The following is a 16,736-nucleotide window of genomic DNA, read 5'->3' as shown; positions in this document are numbered from 1 at the left end:
GTAAAGAAGTGCTTAAATATCTTGGCACATGTTAAATACTCCAGAAACGATAACTGTTATCTTACCGTTATAGCTCAAATTGGCATGTTCTGGTTAGTCTTTTACATGCAGATTTTAAGCAGTCATAATTACAGTGTAAGTACACTTTAATGTTTTGCTCTTTTCAAGTAATATTATATCACAAATGCCTGCCGCCGCAATTCTATAAACCTCAAAGCCAACATTTTAATGACTGCGTAATATTTTCTTTAGTTGTTGTATAATAATTGATTTTACTCTTTGTTTAGGATTGAGCACTAAAGTCATTTACAAGCTTACCATTATAAGTGAAACCATGTGCAACATCTTTATACTTAGAATTTTTTGTATTTTGTATCATTACCTTAGAAAAGATTCCCTGAAGTACAGTGCTCAGCATGTGGCTGTTTTCATGATTCTTTGTTTCCCTTAGTGAGTAATAGGCTTCTGTGTGGCTCACTGTTTTATCCTCGATACCTAGCACGTAGTCCATGCTCACTAAATATTTACTCAATTAGTGAACACATGTACATATTTCTCAATGTGCTAAGACTTCTTTATGTTTGCATTCTGTTTTATTTTAAAATAGTCTTACAAGCAACTAAACTTTTTAGCCATTGGGGTAATAGGAAAGGTAACAGTAACAGGTCATATTTGTTGAGCCCTCTCTGTGCTCCAGGCATTATCCTCAGTACGTTACATGCGTTGTCTCCTTCAGTTTGCTCAACAGTGCTGTGCAGTAAGTGCTGTTATGACCCTTTTCTAGGTGAGGACACAGAGAGCTGTGGGTTGATGTGCCCCAAATCACACAGGTGGTGAGTGGTAGAACGTGTATTCAAACCAGGAAGTCAGACCCTTGGTCTCTGTACTAGGAGACTAGGCTCCTGATTTACTTTGCCAGCCACTTACCCCTTTCACATTTCAGCCAGTCTAACAGATTATTTGCCAGGGAGCCTGAGTTTGTTGGCCAAATTCCAAGGGAAGTGTGAATCAGGTGTCCCTGAGCCTTGAGGATTTTCTGTCAGTCTCAGAATAAGAGCCAGAATTGCCCACAAGGGCTTGTTATTTCAAAGGAGTCCTGCTTTTGCAGTTTACCAAGTGAAGGATATGTGAATTTTTTTTTTTTAATAAACCTTAGCTGTTTTTTTCATTGAAGGGGAGAATTTTATTAGATTGTTAAACATCAGGGCAGCTGGTAGATTTAGAACGTTGTCTATGTGGGAGTTATTAATGCATGAAGGAATATCTGGGACCAAGCTATCAATTATCAATTTTCCCCCCTATCAATTTACTATGGGGGTTGGGGATTTTAAAGAACATTTGCATCTATAAGCACTAAAAGGTATTTTTTCCCCCTTTGTAAATGATTGACTCTGAAAAACAACAGGTAGTTTAGACTATTATTTGCATGTAGTGATTTTATTTTTTAGTCATTTATATGTAGCTTTTATTCTGGTTGTTTGTGTTAATTTACAGTATTAAATGCTTAGAATTTTTCAAAAGGTGTCCCTTCTTATACTTGCCATGAACTTCATGTTTCTGCTATTCCACAGGTAATGTGAAGGATGGGGAGTGAAAGTGAGCCCTCCTATTTATATAGCTAATGTTCAATACAGCCCTCTGGCTCCAAGCAGTACCCTCATGCCTCGTTCACCCTTCCCAGGTTCTGTCCCCTGCAAAATGGCCGAAGACTTTATGTGGGAAGCAACAGCCTCACTAATCTGCATTGGTTAAAACCAAGGAGTTCTAACTGGCAGATACTAGGTGCAACAGAAATGAACTGGGTTCAACAGAAATGTTTCTTCTGCACACACTTGTCCTCCAGCCTCTTGGTAGTGTGTGAGAGAGCTTCACTTGGTATCCACAGAAAACAAAATGCATTTGGAGATGTGGTGAGGTGCTTTTATCCTTAGGGAAGTTTTAAGAATTACTTGTAGTTCGATGTCATCCCATCTCCCCTAAATAGGTAAGATTAAAATTACCCAGATGTAGATAGAAATAACGTTGGGATGGCAGGAAGGACTATGCCTAAAGCAACATGTCATTTTTTTGGTGGTTTGAGAAGAAAACTCTACCAATCTACCTTTTTAAGGAGGTAGTTTAGTGAGGGCTCAGTCACAAAAACCTGGGTACGAATCTGGATTCTGCACTTATATAGCTGGGTGCCATTGGTCAAGTTTCTTAGCCTCTCTGCCTCTCATTTTCTTTGTGTCACTGACTCATAGGTTGAAAGGATTAAATGAGACCAGGCAAACAGTGTGCTCAGCGCACCCTAGTAGGGCCTTAGCCTTTCAGTAAGCATTCCTTTCCTGTGATTTGGATTCTAGTTCTCTGTGTATTGCTGACCACCCTGTGACCTAGGGAAAGCTGGTTTACCCTGATGGGCTCTGTGTCCTTGAACAATATTAGTAACTTTTAGAGGTGATGGGAAGAGAAAGTAAAATGTGCTTTGAGAAATCCGAACAGGCACGAGGTGAGCCCTTGCTGACATTTCCTCTGGGTCACTGACCATCCACTGAATGGGGAAGGGGGGTGGTGCCTGGTTGTGGGAGTCCCATTGTGAGGGTCCCCTAGTCTGACTTGGGTCCACATAGAAATCAGTAGTCGCTTTCCAGGCCACGGGGAGAGTGGGTGGGAGTGCCTGACAAAAGGCAGTCATTTGTCCCTAGCTTTCTATGTTGCCTCACCGAATCCTCAGAGCAGTCCTGCAGGGAAGCGTGCTTGCTCATTTCCCTCACTGGGGAAGCATATAGGCCCAGAAACAAACTCACTGAGGCAGATAATCATTGTGGAAAGAGTTGGAGAATTCCAGGTTTAAATTCCAGGTTGGTCACTCACTCAATCTGTCACCCTGAGCAACTCCCTCTCCTCTGAGGTCCCGTTCCCTTACCGGGAGCTGGTGAGAGTGAAAGTATCTTACCTGGGAGCACCTTTGGGAGGATTAAGTGAAGTAATGTAGGTGAAGCCCCTGGCAGCTAGTTAGCCCCTTAACCTCAGTGTTGTTGAGATTTGGCATGATAGGTTTTTGACTGAAATAGGGCTTTCAAAACTTATATGTGAAGACCCAGAAGACTGGCCTTACATGTAAAGAAAATTGGTGATGTATAGAAATTGATGTGGGTGAAGAGAAGGGGAGAGACAAAAGGTAAAAGAATTATCTGAGCGTCTATTGGATTTATTTATTCTGTTAGAGACAACAAGCATGCTGGCAATCATTTTCTCTCTCAGGATAGGGAAGAAACAAGGCAAAATTATGACTGAGCTGAAATTTGATGAATAGTGAAAAAAGTGCTGATAAAGGGAATAGATAGGAACCTTGCTGTGTTTGAGTTGGTTAGTTAGGAGTATAAGAGTTGGTCCTGGACCCCTCTAGCACCACGTGCTGAGGCAGTTTCGCCTCCATGGAATGGAAGTAGAAAGCTTCCCAGCAGTGGAGGTTTCTAAACAGGCAACAGAATTTCGTTTGTCAGAAGGTCATGGATGGCACGTGGCACGAGGTAGGAGGCTGGTCTCTTGACTGGTTAGTAGCAAAGAAGCCATATTTTGTATGAAGTCCAAATCAGGAAAAATAAAACTATATATAGGTCATGTTTAGAAACTAAAAATGAAGATAGGCTAAGGAGTTACGTTGGAGGGATGGGGAAGGAACTTTGTAAAATAGGAAAACACCCAATGACTAAATGCCTTTTAGCTAATAAAGTAGTCATGCCAGGTCAGAGTTTAGTTGAAAACCGGCAGCATAGAAATGACTTGGTAACCTTTCATCCTGATATTTGATGCCAGGACACCTGTCTGAGTCAGATAGGACACCTTCAGTTCTTTGCTAAGAGTTTCCTTTCTGGACTAGATAATATAATGTCATTTCCAATGTTTAGGTTTTATTATTTGGGGCTATATTCTTTTCCTTTACCAACTGTGAGATTGGTAAATACTCTTTTTCAGGGGAGAGGAAGTTTTATTATGTGAAGCAGAGACATCTGAATTATTGTATCAGTTAATGTCCTGCAGTTACACCTAAAGATTTTGGGTTGCTTATCAAAATAAAAATGAATCTTACGCAAGAGTTTATTAGGTACGATGGGAAAATTGTATTGAAGTCATACATGCAATCAGATATTCCTACTTGAAAAACACTGTGTTTAAAATAATTTGTAGAGGTGATTAAATATTGATTCATATATTAAGAATCATGCCATTTAGTTTGTGAGCAGGGCTAAAATATCTGATTTATTTATCACGCTTTCTGAACATAGTCAATAGGGAAGGCAAGAACAAACCTTGCTGTGTACCCAACATTAGAATAGGTGTTTTCATACATGCAGTCTCATTTATGCCGTCCACCCATGTCAAGATATCCTGGCCCCTGGACTCTCAATCCTGATTGCTTTGGGTTAAATTGAGACTCTTTGCTTCTTAGTTACTGTGTGATTTTGGTCTGGATGCTTAATTTTTCTGAGCTTCAGATCTTGTATGAAAAAAAAAAGATGATAATCCTCTAAGGCAGATAGAATAAACAAAGCCAATGGCAGTAAAGCACTCAGCACAGTGCTTGGCATTCAGTATTTGCCAATAATGTCGATTATTATTATTGTTTGATGTTACCCCAGTTTTACAGATGAGGAAGTTCTATATATAAATGAATTAAACAACATCAGATTAAAAGATGCTTTATTGGGCAAAAGATGTCTTCCTGGAGAAGCTCTGAGCAGTGTTTTTCTTACCTTTTGATGAGAAAACTGGATTCAGATTCCTCCCTTTCCTTTTTTCATAGATGATGCCCACTGGCCAGGTGTCTCCTGGAGCCTACTTTCTACTGGGGGAAGGGAGGGTGGCAGACAGTACAAAATATTTTTTTTTAATTTTTATTTATTTTTGAGAGAGAGAGAGAGACAGAGCATGAGCGGGGTAGGGGCAGAGAGAGAGGGAGACACAGAATGCGAAGCAGGCTCCAGGCTCTGAGCTGTCAGCACAAAGCCCAATGCAGGGCTTGAACTCACAAACCACGAGATCATGACCTGAGCCGAGGTTGGACGCTTAAATGACTGAGCCACCCAGGCACCCCAAAAGTATGAAATATTTTTAAAAGCATGATAATTTTTTTATAGTGATGAATGCTATAAAGACAGTAGGACCAAGTTGTGATCCACACTGTGGCCAGGCTGACCTAGGGCAGTCAGGGTTGTCTCTGAGGAGGTGCTGGATGAGTTGAGAGCTCTGGCTGCTGGAAGATCTGGGGATGTTCCTGCCAGAGGGAAGTGCCAGGAAGAGAGAGGAAGTGAGCTTGTTGCACGAACCGAAAGCAGACCTGTGTATCTGCAGGGCAGTGAGCTGAGTTGGAAAGCCTTGCAGCCATGATAGTGAGTGTGGATTTATTATAAGAGCAATGGGACACGACTGAAGGTTTGAATAGGGTTCTACACAAAGTAAATGAAGAGATTCAAAGAAAGTTTGATGTAAATCAATTGAATGAAAAAAAGAATAAAAAAAGGGAAGTAAACTTTATATAAATCTTTTTATCAAAAAGTGAGTTTTATAATACAAATTTCAGCATTTGACTTTGCACTTTCTAAACCCCTTGGGCTAATCCAGATTCTTCAGAAACCGTTTTAAGTACCACGTTTGCTGGTCAGTTATTTTCACATCATTCTCCCCCGCCGCCCGCCCCCCCCCCCCCGCCTTTTTTTTTTCCATACTTTCATTCTTTCCTTGTTCTGTTCTTTCATCTTCTCTGGCAGCCCTTGTTATTCTGGCCTTTTCCACTGCACTTTCAAGAATGCTAACTACTAGGCAGATTACACGGTCATTGTAACATTCAGATTCATCAGCTTGGCATTCAAAAGTAATCAGTTTATCCATCTTATAATCCATCAACATCAAGTACCTTTTTTTTCAATTTAAAAAAAATTTTTAAATTTTTTTTTGAGAGACAGAGTGAGGAGGGGAGGGGCAGAGAGAGGGAATGAGAGACAGAGACACAGAATCTGAAGCAGGCTCCAGTCCCTGAGCTACCAGCCCGACGTGGGGCTTGAACTCACAAGCAATGAGATCATGACCTGAGCCGAAGTCAGATGCTTAACCAACTGAGCCATCCAGGTGCCCCAACATCAGGTACCTTTTGTGAGGCAAATTCTGCACCCATCTTTTATCATGGTGATAATTAAGTGAGCAATTCTTGTTTTAAGAGCTCCCCACAGATGTGTCTTTTGAGAACTGCTTTAGAACTTTACAATTTTTATGAAGCCTAATATTACTCTCTTTGGGACCTCCTAGGTAAATCAGAGCTTCCTCAGGAGGTATCAGTTAGATAACAAAATACATATATTGTCTGGATCTAGCCACCTTTAGTTCCAATTTATTCTGGTTCCTCTTCAGACAAGCTTTTTGTTTTCCTCAATAATCAGCTATTTCTCAGAGACTCTTAGAGTGGGGGATCTGGGAAGTGTTTTGAATCTGTGGGATTCTGGGAGGCCTTTATGGGGGTGCAAGGATGCACTTGGACAGCCCAGTGCTGGTGTTAGGGAAATGGGACTGTGAGGGCTCACTCACTCATCTGTACATTGGCAAATAGCAAAAGATAGCCTTCTAATAGAGAGAAAAAAAGATCTCAGAGGGGAAAGGAATAATAAAATCATGCTGGTTTATGGTTTGTCAGCCCAAAAAGCTTTTAAGCCATCTCTATAAAGGTGGATTCACTTAATGTTTGTTCTGCATTTCAGGCATCATTGTGTGGTAAGTGGGGTAAATTTAGCCTCTTTAAGCCTGGTCTCCTAGGGGTTGAGTTTTAAGCATTGGAACTTTATTTGAAAGGGCTCTTATCGATTGGGCTTTTATTTGGTACCTCCTTACTAAAGAGAGGTACTAAATAATGGTTTGGCCTCCCTGTTAGGTTTTTTTTTTTTTTAATTCACTTTATAGGTCTCTCTCTCTGCCCCTGTTCTCCACCTTCTATTTCTAACTGTTCTGCTTAAAAAGACTAAAGTGGTATGAGAGAGGGGAAAAAAGGGAAAGAAAAATCAACTGTCACATTGTGAACATAATTGATTCAATAAATAACGTCTTTCAATTCCCAAGGCAAACCTCAAAGTCTTCACTTATGTCAATTAGTGTTCAGCTCAGTAAGTGGTGGCGTTCTTAATTTAGACGGATGGGGAGAGTTCACCAGCACTCACTTCCGAAGGAGGGACTGTGCTTTTCTGGTTTTAAAAACACACCACCAGATATATGGGCCCACTCTGCAAAAAGAAGGTTGAAACGGAATTATTGTGGCCGTTTTTATTCTTCCTGAAAATGGAGGGAAGGCATTTAATTATTGTCTAGGGTTTTGTTGAAACAAACAAATGGAAATAAGGGAAGTAAGATCTCCTAGACTGTATGGTCCATACAGGGGTTTTGTCTTGTTGGTTCACTATTTAATCTCTGGTGTGCACAGTAGGTGTGTAATATTTGTTGAGTGAATCTGTTGATGATTGAAGAGAGTAGAATGAGGGCAATTCAGATCTTAGGGTAAGAATTCAATTACATTTTATTCCACTAGTGGTTTCATTCCCCCCCTCCCTCCCCCACCCGCTCCTTCATTTCTTTTCTAATTCTTTGCGGGATTGCAGGGTGTACCGTGTCTTCCAAAATGATTAAGGAGGACTATTCCATCCATCCCCAGACTGGCAGAGTTGGAAGGGATCTTGGAGGTGATGTCAGGCTGCCATTTACAAGTTCTAGTAGATGAATCAGTTGTGCTTCAGAACCACAACTGGAAATTCTGATTGTGTGGGTCTCAGCAGGGTTTGGGAATCTGTATGTGCCTCTGTGAGTTTCTCTACCAGTTCCTGTTCAGTCCCTGTTCGGCCTTGCTGTCCCCTGAGCTGTCCGATCTCGGTTACTCCTTGGTAAAAGTGATGCACCTGAGGTACCCAGAAGAATTCCCGGCAGGGCTGTGACCAGGACCCGCCTCTCTCCACCCTGATAGCAGTGCTCCTGGTCTTGGAGCTTGCTGCTTTAGTTCACCTCTCTCCGTGCTCCTCAGCATTCGATCTGCATCCTTTGGTGCTTTTTTCTTGCAGGACAGTGGCAGTGTTTGTGGCGATGGCTAGCCACAATCTAAAGGACCATCTGAAACCTCAAGGAAACGTTACATTTTGTTTTGTGTACTTTGGTACTCAGTATATTTTATGGTCTTCTCTAGAGGCTCCCTTCTTGCTGTGGTGCAGAATAAATCCCTGGTAGGAAGCCCCTGTCTTTCTCTTGTGGCTCACTCAGTGTTTTTCGGGACCTGCCTGATCATGAGAATCACCTGGGTGCTTGTTAAAGGTACAGAACTCTGGGGCCTGCTTGAGTCCTATTAAGTCAGAGTCTTCTTTGAGGGGCCTGGGGACCTGTGTTTTATTGATTGATTGATTGATTGATTGATATTGTAACGTTTATTTATTTTTGAGACAGAAAGAGACAGAGCATGAACGGGGGGACGGTCAGAGAGAGAGGGAGACACAGAATCTGAAACAGGCTCCAGGCTCTGAGTGGTCAGCACAGAGCCCGATGCGGGGCTCAAACTCACGGACCGTGAGATCATGACCTGAGCCAAAGTCGGACGCTTAACTGACTGAGCCACCCAGGTGCCCCTGGGGACCTGTGTTTTAGGTTAGCTTGGGTTATTAGTGTTTCCTGTAAGCTCCTTTCCCATCCCTGAGAACAGTGACTTCCATTCCACCAGATCCAGCTCTGACTTCCTTAAAACCTTTGTTCATAATTACACCATCACCCTGTCTTTCTGTCTGAAGATTTATCCTCTTGTCTGCACAAGTTGGTCTTGAAGAAGGGAGGGAATATCTGCTTTCCTCTTTCCTCCAGAGTTGATTTTGACTGGCTGGTGGGTGACAGGTCGGCACGTGCAGTCACAGAGTGAGCACATGGGAAGGGTCAGGGGAGCCTCTGAAGCCCGAATAGAGTGCCTGTGTTCTTGCCCTGCTTTATTGCTCAACAGATGTATGACTTTGGGAAAATTGCTTAAACCTCTTGGAGTTACTGTTTCTTCATCTGTAAAATGGAAGTAAGAATTGTACTTGTTCTGGGGTTTTGTGTGTATTAAATAAGGCATCCGAGGCCAGCTCTCCAGACACAGACTCTGAGACGGAGACTTTTGTGCAGAGGGTTACTGGACAGGGCCCTCAGAAACAACTCTACCAGGGGAATAGGGGAGACAGGATTATGCAGGAGGTGAATGTGAACCGTGGTAATGTTGCAGGGAAGGTCTCAGCTGATCCCATGGTGACTTCTAGACATGGAGTGCCCTTCACTGGTTTCTGGAGTTAAGGGAAGAGAGCTGGGCCTTTAGACCCCTATGTCCACCAGTCGTTGGATGTGGGTTGCTCCTGGAGAGGGGACGTGACCTGAGTTTAGGCAGCTCCCTTTGGCTGAGGGCTCTGTGCCCTTAGCAGCCTACAGTGCTGGCAGGTGGGGAAGGGGAGCCGAGAGGCTGGAAGGGTGTCCATGGTGCCACTGCCCAGGATGGAGCTCGTGAAAACCTGAGCAGCCAGCACAGCACATTTATAAATGCTCAATAAACACTAATTATTACCATTATTATTTCAGTTCTGGCAATGTCACTTAGCAGCTGGACCTGTGTTTTGAGAAGTTACTTGTGTTCTCTTGGACTGCTTTCTTATGTTTAAAATGGAGATTCTAAACTCTCCTGTGCCCACTTCCCTTGAGTAGTTCTGAGCACATGTAGAGAAAATGTATGTGAACTTGGTGAGAAAAATACTACAAAAACGTAAGGTATGACCATGAGCCTACTTTTCTGGAATGAGTATATGGCCGTGACTTGGATTCCTTGGAGGGAAAGGGCTGTGATAAATGTAAAAGTGCTTGTTGCATTTTGATTTTGCTTTCTTCTCTCTCTAGGGAATTAGAATAATGGAGATGCTGCTAAAGGAACAGTGTGGTGCCCCCTTAGCTGAATAAAGAATCCGCAGTGAGTACCAAAAACAAAATCAGAATTCTTTCCTCCAGCCATGTTTTTAGGCTCTTAAGCCCTGTATTATGCGTCAGCCTCCCTGGGCTGTTCATGCTGTACATTTCCCAGTTACATGCAGAGGATCCTGTCTCACAGGTGTTTCGTTTTCTGTTCAGTACCTTCATTTACTTAGTTCTTTGATTTTCAGAGCAGTTTTGTACCTCGCGCTGGGTTACAACGGCATTCAAATTGTTGAAACCGCTCAGCACAATCCAGCGTGATTACGCTCTGCAAGGTGCCATAGATTTGTAGACTTCGGTGCAGGATTAACTGAACCTTAATTTTATTGTTCTGGGGACAATGGAAGGAGAGGGTTAAAGCTGTCTTTGAAGTAGGAAGGAAAACAAGGAAGGGGCATGTTTTGATTGGCCAGTGAAATAAATGTATTTTGTTAGTCATGTATATACTTCCTCTGGTTGGCAGTGGCTGCCTGAAATGCTATTGAGAAGGATTCTGACATTTTGAGCATAATATCAGGCTCTGGGTAAGGGTGCCTGAGTGATTAGCAATGTTGGCCACGGGCAGAGGATGGGAGAAAGCGCTAGTGCTAGAGCTCATACCGTCTCTAGTGTAAGACAAATGCTGTAGGGTTCACAGGTGGCAGGGGGAGTTTAGACTTGCTTAATTTTTTTTTCTTAAGTTTTTATTGTCTGCATGAAGAAGGGTGTCCATAGTGGAAAGGACAGACCAGAGTTATTTTTAAAAAAATTTTTTTTTAATGTTTATTTATTTTTGAGACAGAGAGAGACAGAGCATGAATGGGGGAGGGGCAGAGAGAGAGGGAGACACAAAATCGGAAGCAGGCTCCAGGCTCGGAGCCATCAGCCCAGAGCCTGACGTGGGGCTCGAACTCACGAACCGTGAGATCATGACCTGAGCTGAAGTCGGACGCTCAACCGACTGAGCCACCCAGGCGCCCCCAGACCAGAGTTATTTAAGAGAGAACCAAAGCCTAAAATAAATGAGTGTAATGGATTTGCATCTTCCCAAATTTATTGGAGTTAAATTTTTAACATGTGAGAGAAGGTAAAGCCATTGAGTAAAGCAAACGCTCTCTTGGGTAATTCATCATTACCTCAGATTTCCCTTATGTTGGCTTAAAATTGTAGGACACATAGTTTTGTATAAGCAACCTTGGACTCTAATTGTGATCTAGAATAAAGTTTGAGAACAATTAACCAAAGAAAAAACAAAATGAACATTTATGTACAAGTACTTCAGCACTGAGTGCATGCTGGCAGATCTATGAATAGATTTATTCATTACTGGGGAGGCTAAATAAGATAATTCCATTTAGCACAAGCATGGCACATGGCAGGTGCTCAAAAAATGTTGAAATGGGATCTAAATATGGTCTGTTCCTAAATCCACTCTGCTCTTTGAGAACATTTTTATGAAGCATTTTTGTGAGGCTCACAAAGCACCTGGGTGCCGATCCCTTCTTATCCTGGAGGGTGGGATCTAAAGTCAGCTCCAAGTGAAATGAAAGACTGGGAAGGGACTCCACTTACAACTATACGCTGGTTTCCAAACTTCAGGTTAATGATTTTGGAACATCACTGAACCTCAGAATCCTCTGGAGGATTTGTTAAGCGTAGATCGGTGGGCCCCACTCTCAGTTTCTGTGTAAGTAGGTCTGGGGTCGGGTCCTAAGATTTGTGTTTCTAACAGGTTTCCAGGTGATGCTGCTGTTCTTGGTCCAGGGACCACACTTTGAGAACGATTGCTCTAAATGAGGTCTCATCTCTGAATGAAGACAGATTAAATATAAGGGCACCGAGGAAGCTAACAGCTGGGGTTTTGAAATTGTTGTCATGCAGTCTATTGACTTTAGATTAATCAGAGGAATGATCTTCTTGTGTGGTTTTTCCCAGATTTTAGGGTCTCGGTGCTTGTTTAACTGCTTTTTTTTCCCCCCTGCTTAAATGTGGACAAGCTCCACAGAGTGGTGTAAAGACGACTGAAAAGAACAGAGATGAGACTCACACCAACTTGTGTTTTTGATTTCAAATGCTGTTAGTGAAATGAGCAGATTAAACAAGCCTTACTGGTTGTCACAAATACGCATGTTCTTGTGGGTTTGCTTGTTTTGTTTTTACTGTGGTTGAAAGCTGATCAGGGCTCTTTATTGTTTCTAGTAACAACTCGCTCTTCTCTTTCAAGTGAAGTGTCTGTGAAGGACAGTTGCATTCAGGGCATTTAATGCAACAGAGTGTTTGAAGGATTTACCTAATTCAGACTGTTGTAATTCATGACCGGGTGTCTCAGGGCGGTAAATGGAAAGTAAGGGGAATATACTTTTACCACATGAATTTACAGTTACTGCAAATTAGAGCTTGTGGCTGAGGCTTTAAAGCTTTTTTTTTTTTCAGTGTCCACTTCATTGAAGTATTATGCATGTACAATTAAATTCACCAATCCCAAGTGTACATTTTGGTGAGTTTTGACAAATAGGTGTAGTTACGTAAGCATCACAAAAATCGTAACATACAACACTTTATGGCTTTGTGGTGCTGCCGTGTTTTTGCCAGTTTGTTGCTTCCCTTTTTTTCTTGACTATTACAAAGTTTTGGCAAGCTTGAAATGTGCCTGTTTTAATGGGACTTCTTCTGTTTTCAAAAGTGGCTCTATGGAAAATGGGAGAATGGTTGTGGGTTGGGGGAACTCTACTGTTTTTATGAGCAATAAAATGCCACATTAAATGGAAGGGGGGGCAGGTATCAGGGCTAAGGCTGTAGAAGAAGGGTCAGTCACTTGTTGCCCTCAGGCCAAACCCAACCTGCTCTCTGCTTTTGTAAATAAAGTTTTATTGGCACACAGCTATGTCCCTGGCTTTGTTATGGCTGCAACGGCAGAGCGAATAGCTGTGACAGAGAGCTCTTCTCCAGCAAAACTTAAAATATTTATTGTCCTTTAAGAAAAAGCTTTCTGTCCTGTAGGTTGTGAGCATGCCCTCTCCTAAGTTAAGACCAGGAAACCTGGTAGTGGTTGTTTAGCCTTTTTTACATTGCATTTAATCACATCTTACCTATATTCCAAAGTTAATAGTTTATTTTGTCTGTATTAGTTTTAACATCACCACTCGGCTGATTTTATTTTAAGGCATAAAAAAGCACTGAAATGATCACAACAGTGAAGTTAAAATATCAGAGGCAGTGATCATTAAAATTGCTCATGAAGTTCCAGTGCACGTGCATAATGGAGTAGAAATGTAAGCATTTTGTGTAGCAGATAAGGTGGCAGCACTGTGATGTGGCAGTGGTGTAGGTGCTGGGTACAGTCAGTGTACTCAGTTTGCCAGTTGGGGAATTTTGCAGTTCTTAAAAACAACAACAACAACAACATCCCATGGGGTTTGCATGAATGCGCATAGGGAGACATTATTTACTATTTTTATATCCTACCACATTTCAAATTTGCATGATTTAAATTCACATAGAATGTGGCCGCCTTGGATATGGTGCCCAGTTCTAAAGATACTCCCCAGAACTCTCTGGCCGTGTATCCACATGGGCATTTGAAAATTAGAAAGCTTAGAAGGTGATTTTATCATGAACCAAAATGGAGGCACATACATCTCAGTAACCAATATGCTTGTAGAGTTGCTGCTGACACATCCGTTTGATAGATTTTTGATTTCCTGTCATTTTTGAATAAAACAAATAGCCCTGACATCTGTTTGTTCTTGCCGCTGGCAGTGGGGAGACACGGCTCGGTGAGGTTTGATCACATAGGAGAGTTCCTTCACGCTGGAAAGATTAAGACCTCTGTTTTAGCTATATCTTAACTCCCCTTTGAACCAGCTCCTCTGGGTAGCTGGACTTTATAAAATAAGGTGCTGGCTTTGTTCGAAGATCATTAGGAGGCAGAAATGCAGTTTCTTCCAGAATTATCCACAGTGATGGAATTCGAGTGACCCTTAAGAGTTGCTTTAGAAAAGAGGCAAATAAGTATTGATTGGGGAGACCTGTTTATTAGGTGATAAAGCCAACTTGCTTTCTCTTGCAGGGGACCTGTGTTGTCCTAATTTGCTCAAGAATCACTTCTTGGCCCCAACACATCACTGATGCAGTTTTTGAAATCCAACTTTAAGGATACACTGTTGGCAGCTTCAAGAAGAGGAGACCCTCCTTCCAGGACATGAAATGATACACTCCCCTGGGAGCCTGCCTCAGATAGTGGCACTCATGGACATGAGACCTGCTAGCTGGGTTTTTATGGCACAGTCTCTTTATGATTTACAAATAAAGGAAAAAGAAAACCATAGAAGGTGACGTCTGCCCTTCTTCAGGATGTCCCGCTGACTGCCTGGTGACAGTGTCAGGGAAGCCAAGGACAGGCTGGAGGCCTGGCAAGTGGTGCTGGTGCCCATATGTTATCAGCCTCACTGCTCATGGGATTCATGAGAAGATTCTGGGACGGATAAAGGAGTTAAACCTGATGCCTGATGCATGAGTGTCCTACAACAGAAAGGAATATACCAGGCCAGTGTTGAAGCTAAGCTACATTTAGAGTAATGTTTGGTTCTCAGAAATTGAGAGCATTTAATGTCTACCCATAAGTACTACTTAACTGTCACCAGTATGGCTTTTATAATGTAACCTGTCCACAGTATGATTTGGTCTTCTGAAAGAACATGGGTTGGAGAGCGGGAAGGCAGGGGGTGACTTTGGCATTATGTGACATGGAGCGCAGCATGAACCTCTCTGTGTTTCCCTGGCAAGTGGGGCTACCTGGGCACAGGTGTTCTGTGTAGTGATGATTAGACAAGGAAGGGAGTTTAGTATGAAAAGCACAGGTTTGGGAATTTGACAGAACAAGTGTTACCACCTACTAGCTCAATGATTGATTATCTGCATAATTTTCATTTTTTCCAAAGCTCCTTCTTTTTCATTGCACCACGAGGCTATAAAATTAACTTTGTGAGGTGGTCGGATCGATTTGGGATTGTGTGTATAGAGTGCCTAGTACGCTACCTGTTGCATCGTAGAAGTCTAGTACCTAGACGCCATTACTATGTGAAACCATTTTGAAAATGTACTTTTCAAATGTAATATGAGGTAGTATTACTGTTTGAAAATTAGGTGACAGTAGTTTGCATTTACCATGATTGGAAGCCAAAATATAAGTGCACACTACCTAATAGGAAGCTTGAACAGAGGCAGTAATTTGGAATTCATCTGCTTAAGATAAAAATTGGGCCATTACTGGGAAGTCTTGGGGAAATTGTTCTTTTTTTTTTAATATTTGAAAAATTTTCCACTTAGTGCAGTGATGAATATCAAAGCAATTTTATTCTTTATACAAGCCTGCCACTGTGAGCTTCTTCTTACTGTATTTGAGCTGTTTGTGCTGCTCGAGTTCTGTCTTTTAGGATAATCTCTCCTCATTTTCTTAGTGTCTCATTCTTCAGGTGTGTTGGAGAGAAAATGAATGGTAGAAACCAGAACAAAACTTTGACTTCTTTTTCCAGTTTGTCAGCGGCATTTGGTAGGCTTTTGGAATAATAGCCCATTTCAAAAAATAAGAGGCCATGTAAATGATCACAGAGGTGAGAGGTTAGAAATCCGTATGACACTGAAATAAACTTAATGCATCCTACCCAACAACCTACATCCTCTGAAGCAGGAGTTCTCAGCTTTTGGTGTTCATTAGAATCATCTAGGGAATGTTATGCACTTTTGCTGATGAGGGTACATCCTAGAGCAATAAATACATCAGAATCTTGGAGATTCTGGGTGGAACCCAGGCATCCATCCATACTTTTTAAAGCTCCGTAGGTGGTTCCCATTGGCAACTAGGGATGCGAACACTAGACTGAATTCTTGGTGATTTTCAGACATTATTTGATTTCTTTCTTAACACCTCTGAGGTAGGAAAGGATATTTGTAGCAAGAATTTTTGTTAGAAATACAAAGAGTGGGGTGCCTGGGTAGCTCAGTCAATTAAGTGTCTGACTTTTGGTTTCAGCTCAGGTGATGGTTCATGAGTTTGAGCCCCACATCGGGCTCCACACTAACAGTGTGGAGCCTGCTTGGGATTCAGTCTCTTTCTCTCTCTCTCTCTCTCTCTCTCTCTCTCTCTCTGCCCCTCCCTGCACTCTCTCAAAATAAATAAATAAACTTAAAAAAAAAAGAAATTGAAAGAATGAAGCAGAAAGAGGACGAATTTTTGCTAATTCCTTAAAACCAGGGTGGCCAGTGCAAATGGCTTTGGGGACCTGGCAGGTGATCTGATGAGTCAGGCAGGCTGGTGGCGCCTTGGGAGACCCTGGGAACACATGTCTGTTTAAAGGTGGACAGCTGCTGCCCAGCTCTCACACACTGTTGCCATGTGGCTGTTTTTTCTAGTTAACTCTAATTTCCTGTTTTATAGGAAAAGACAGACTTTTTTTAAAGAAAAGAATTCTCCCAATTTTTACATGCTGGCAGTAATTCAGAATTGTTTAAAACATTGTGCTGGCCAAACCAAACATGTTTTCCAGTAGTTTCCGGCCTCTGCCTCAAGAGTGTCAAGGCCCAGCCTAAACATCCCAGTCAGTTTTTAATTGATTTGCATTTCCCCACTCTGGATGGAAGCTACATTCTGTCTCTTCTCCAAGACTGCTTTGATATGTATTTTCCTCCCATTCCCAAGAAATCCTCTGGAGTTGCTTCAGACACTTATCCTCTCTCGATATTTTTTTTTTTTAAGCCTTCTGCAGGCATCCATT

The 16,736-nt window shown here is 42.0% G+C and overlaps 1 protein-coding gene across 4 annotated transcripts in view; it reads left to right on the top strand.

The window, feature by feature from the left end:
• PRELID2 (PRELI domain containing 2) overlaps positions 1–16,049 on the top strand; it is a 65,847-nt gene extending 49,798 nt beyond the window's left edge. For all 4 annotated transcript variants that reach the window (XM_047865852.1, XM_047865861.1, XM_047865881.1 and 1 more), the window contains 2 exons: positions 9,913–9,982; positions 14,033–16,049. In XM_047865852.1, the coding sequence (XP_047721808.1) occupies positions 9,913–9,972 (60 nt within the window). In that variant the 3' untranslated portion in view covers positions 9,973–9,982; positions 14,033–16,049. The remainder of the gene's footprint in view (positions 1–9,912; positions 9,983–14,032) is intronic.
• Positions 16,050–16,736: the final 687 nt, after the last annotated feature.

Source organism: Prionailurus viverrinus, chromosome A1 (genome assembly GCF_022837055.1).
Source record: "Prionailurus viverrinus isolate Anna chromosome A1, UM_Priviv_1.0, whole genome shotgun sequence".
NCBI classification, from domain to species: Eukaryota; Metazoa; Chordata; class Mammalia; order Carnivora; family Felidae; genus Prionailurus; species Prionailurus viverrinus.
The sequence above is the reverse complement of the archived record's forward strand: the minus strand, read 5'-3'. Positions and strand labels throughout refer to the sequence as shown.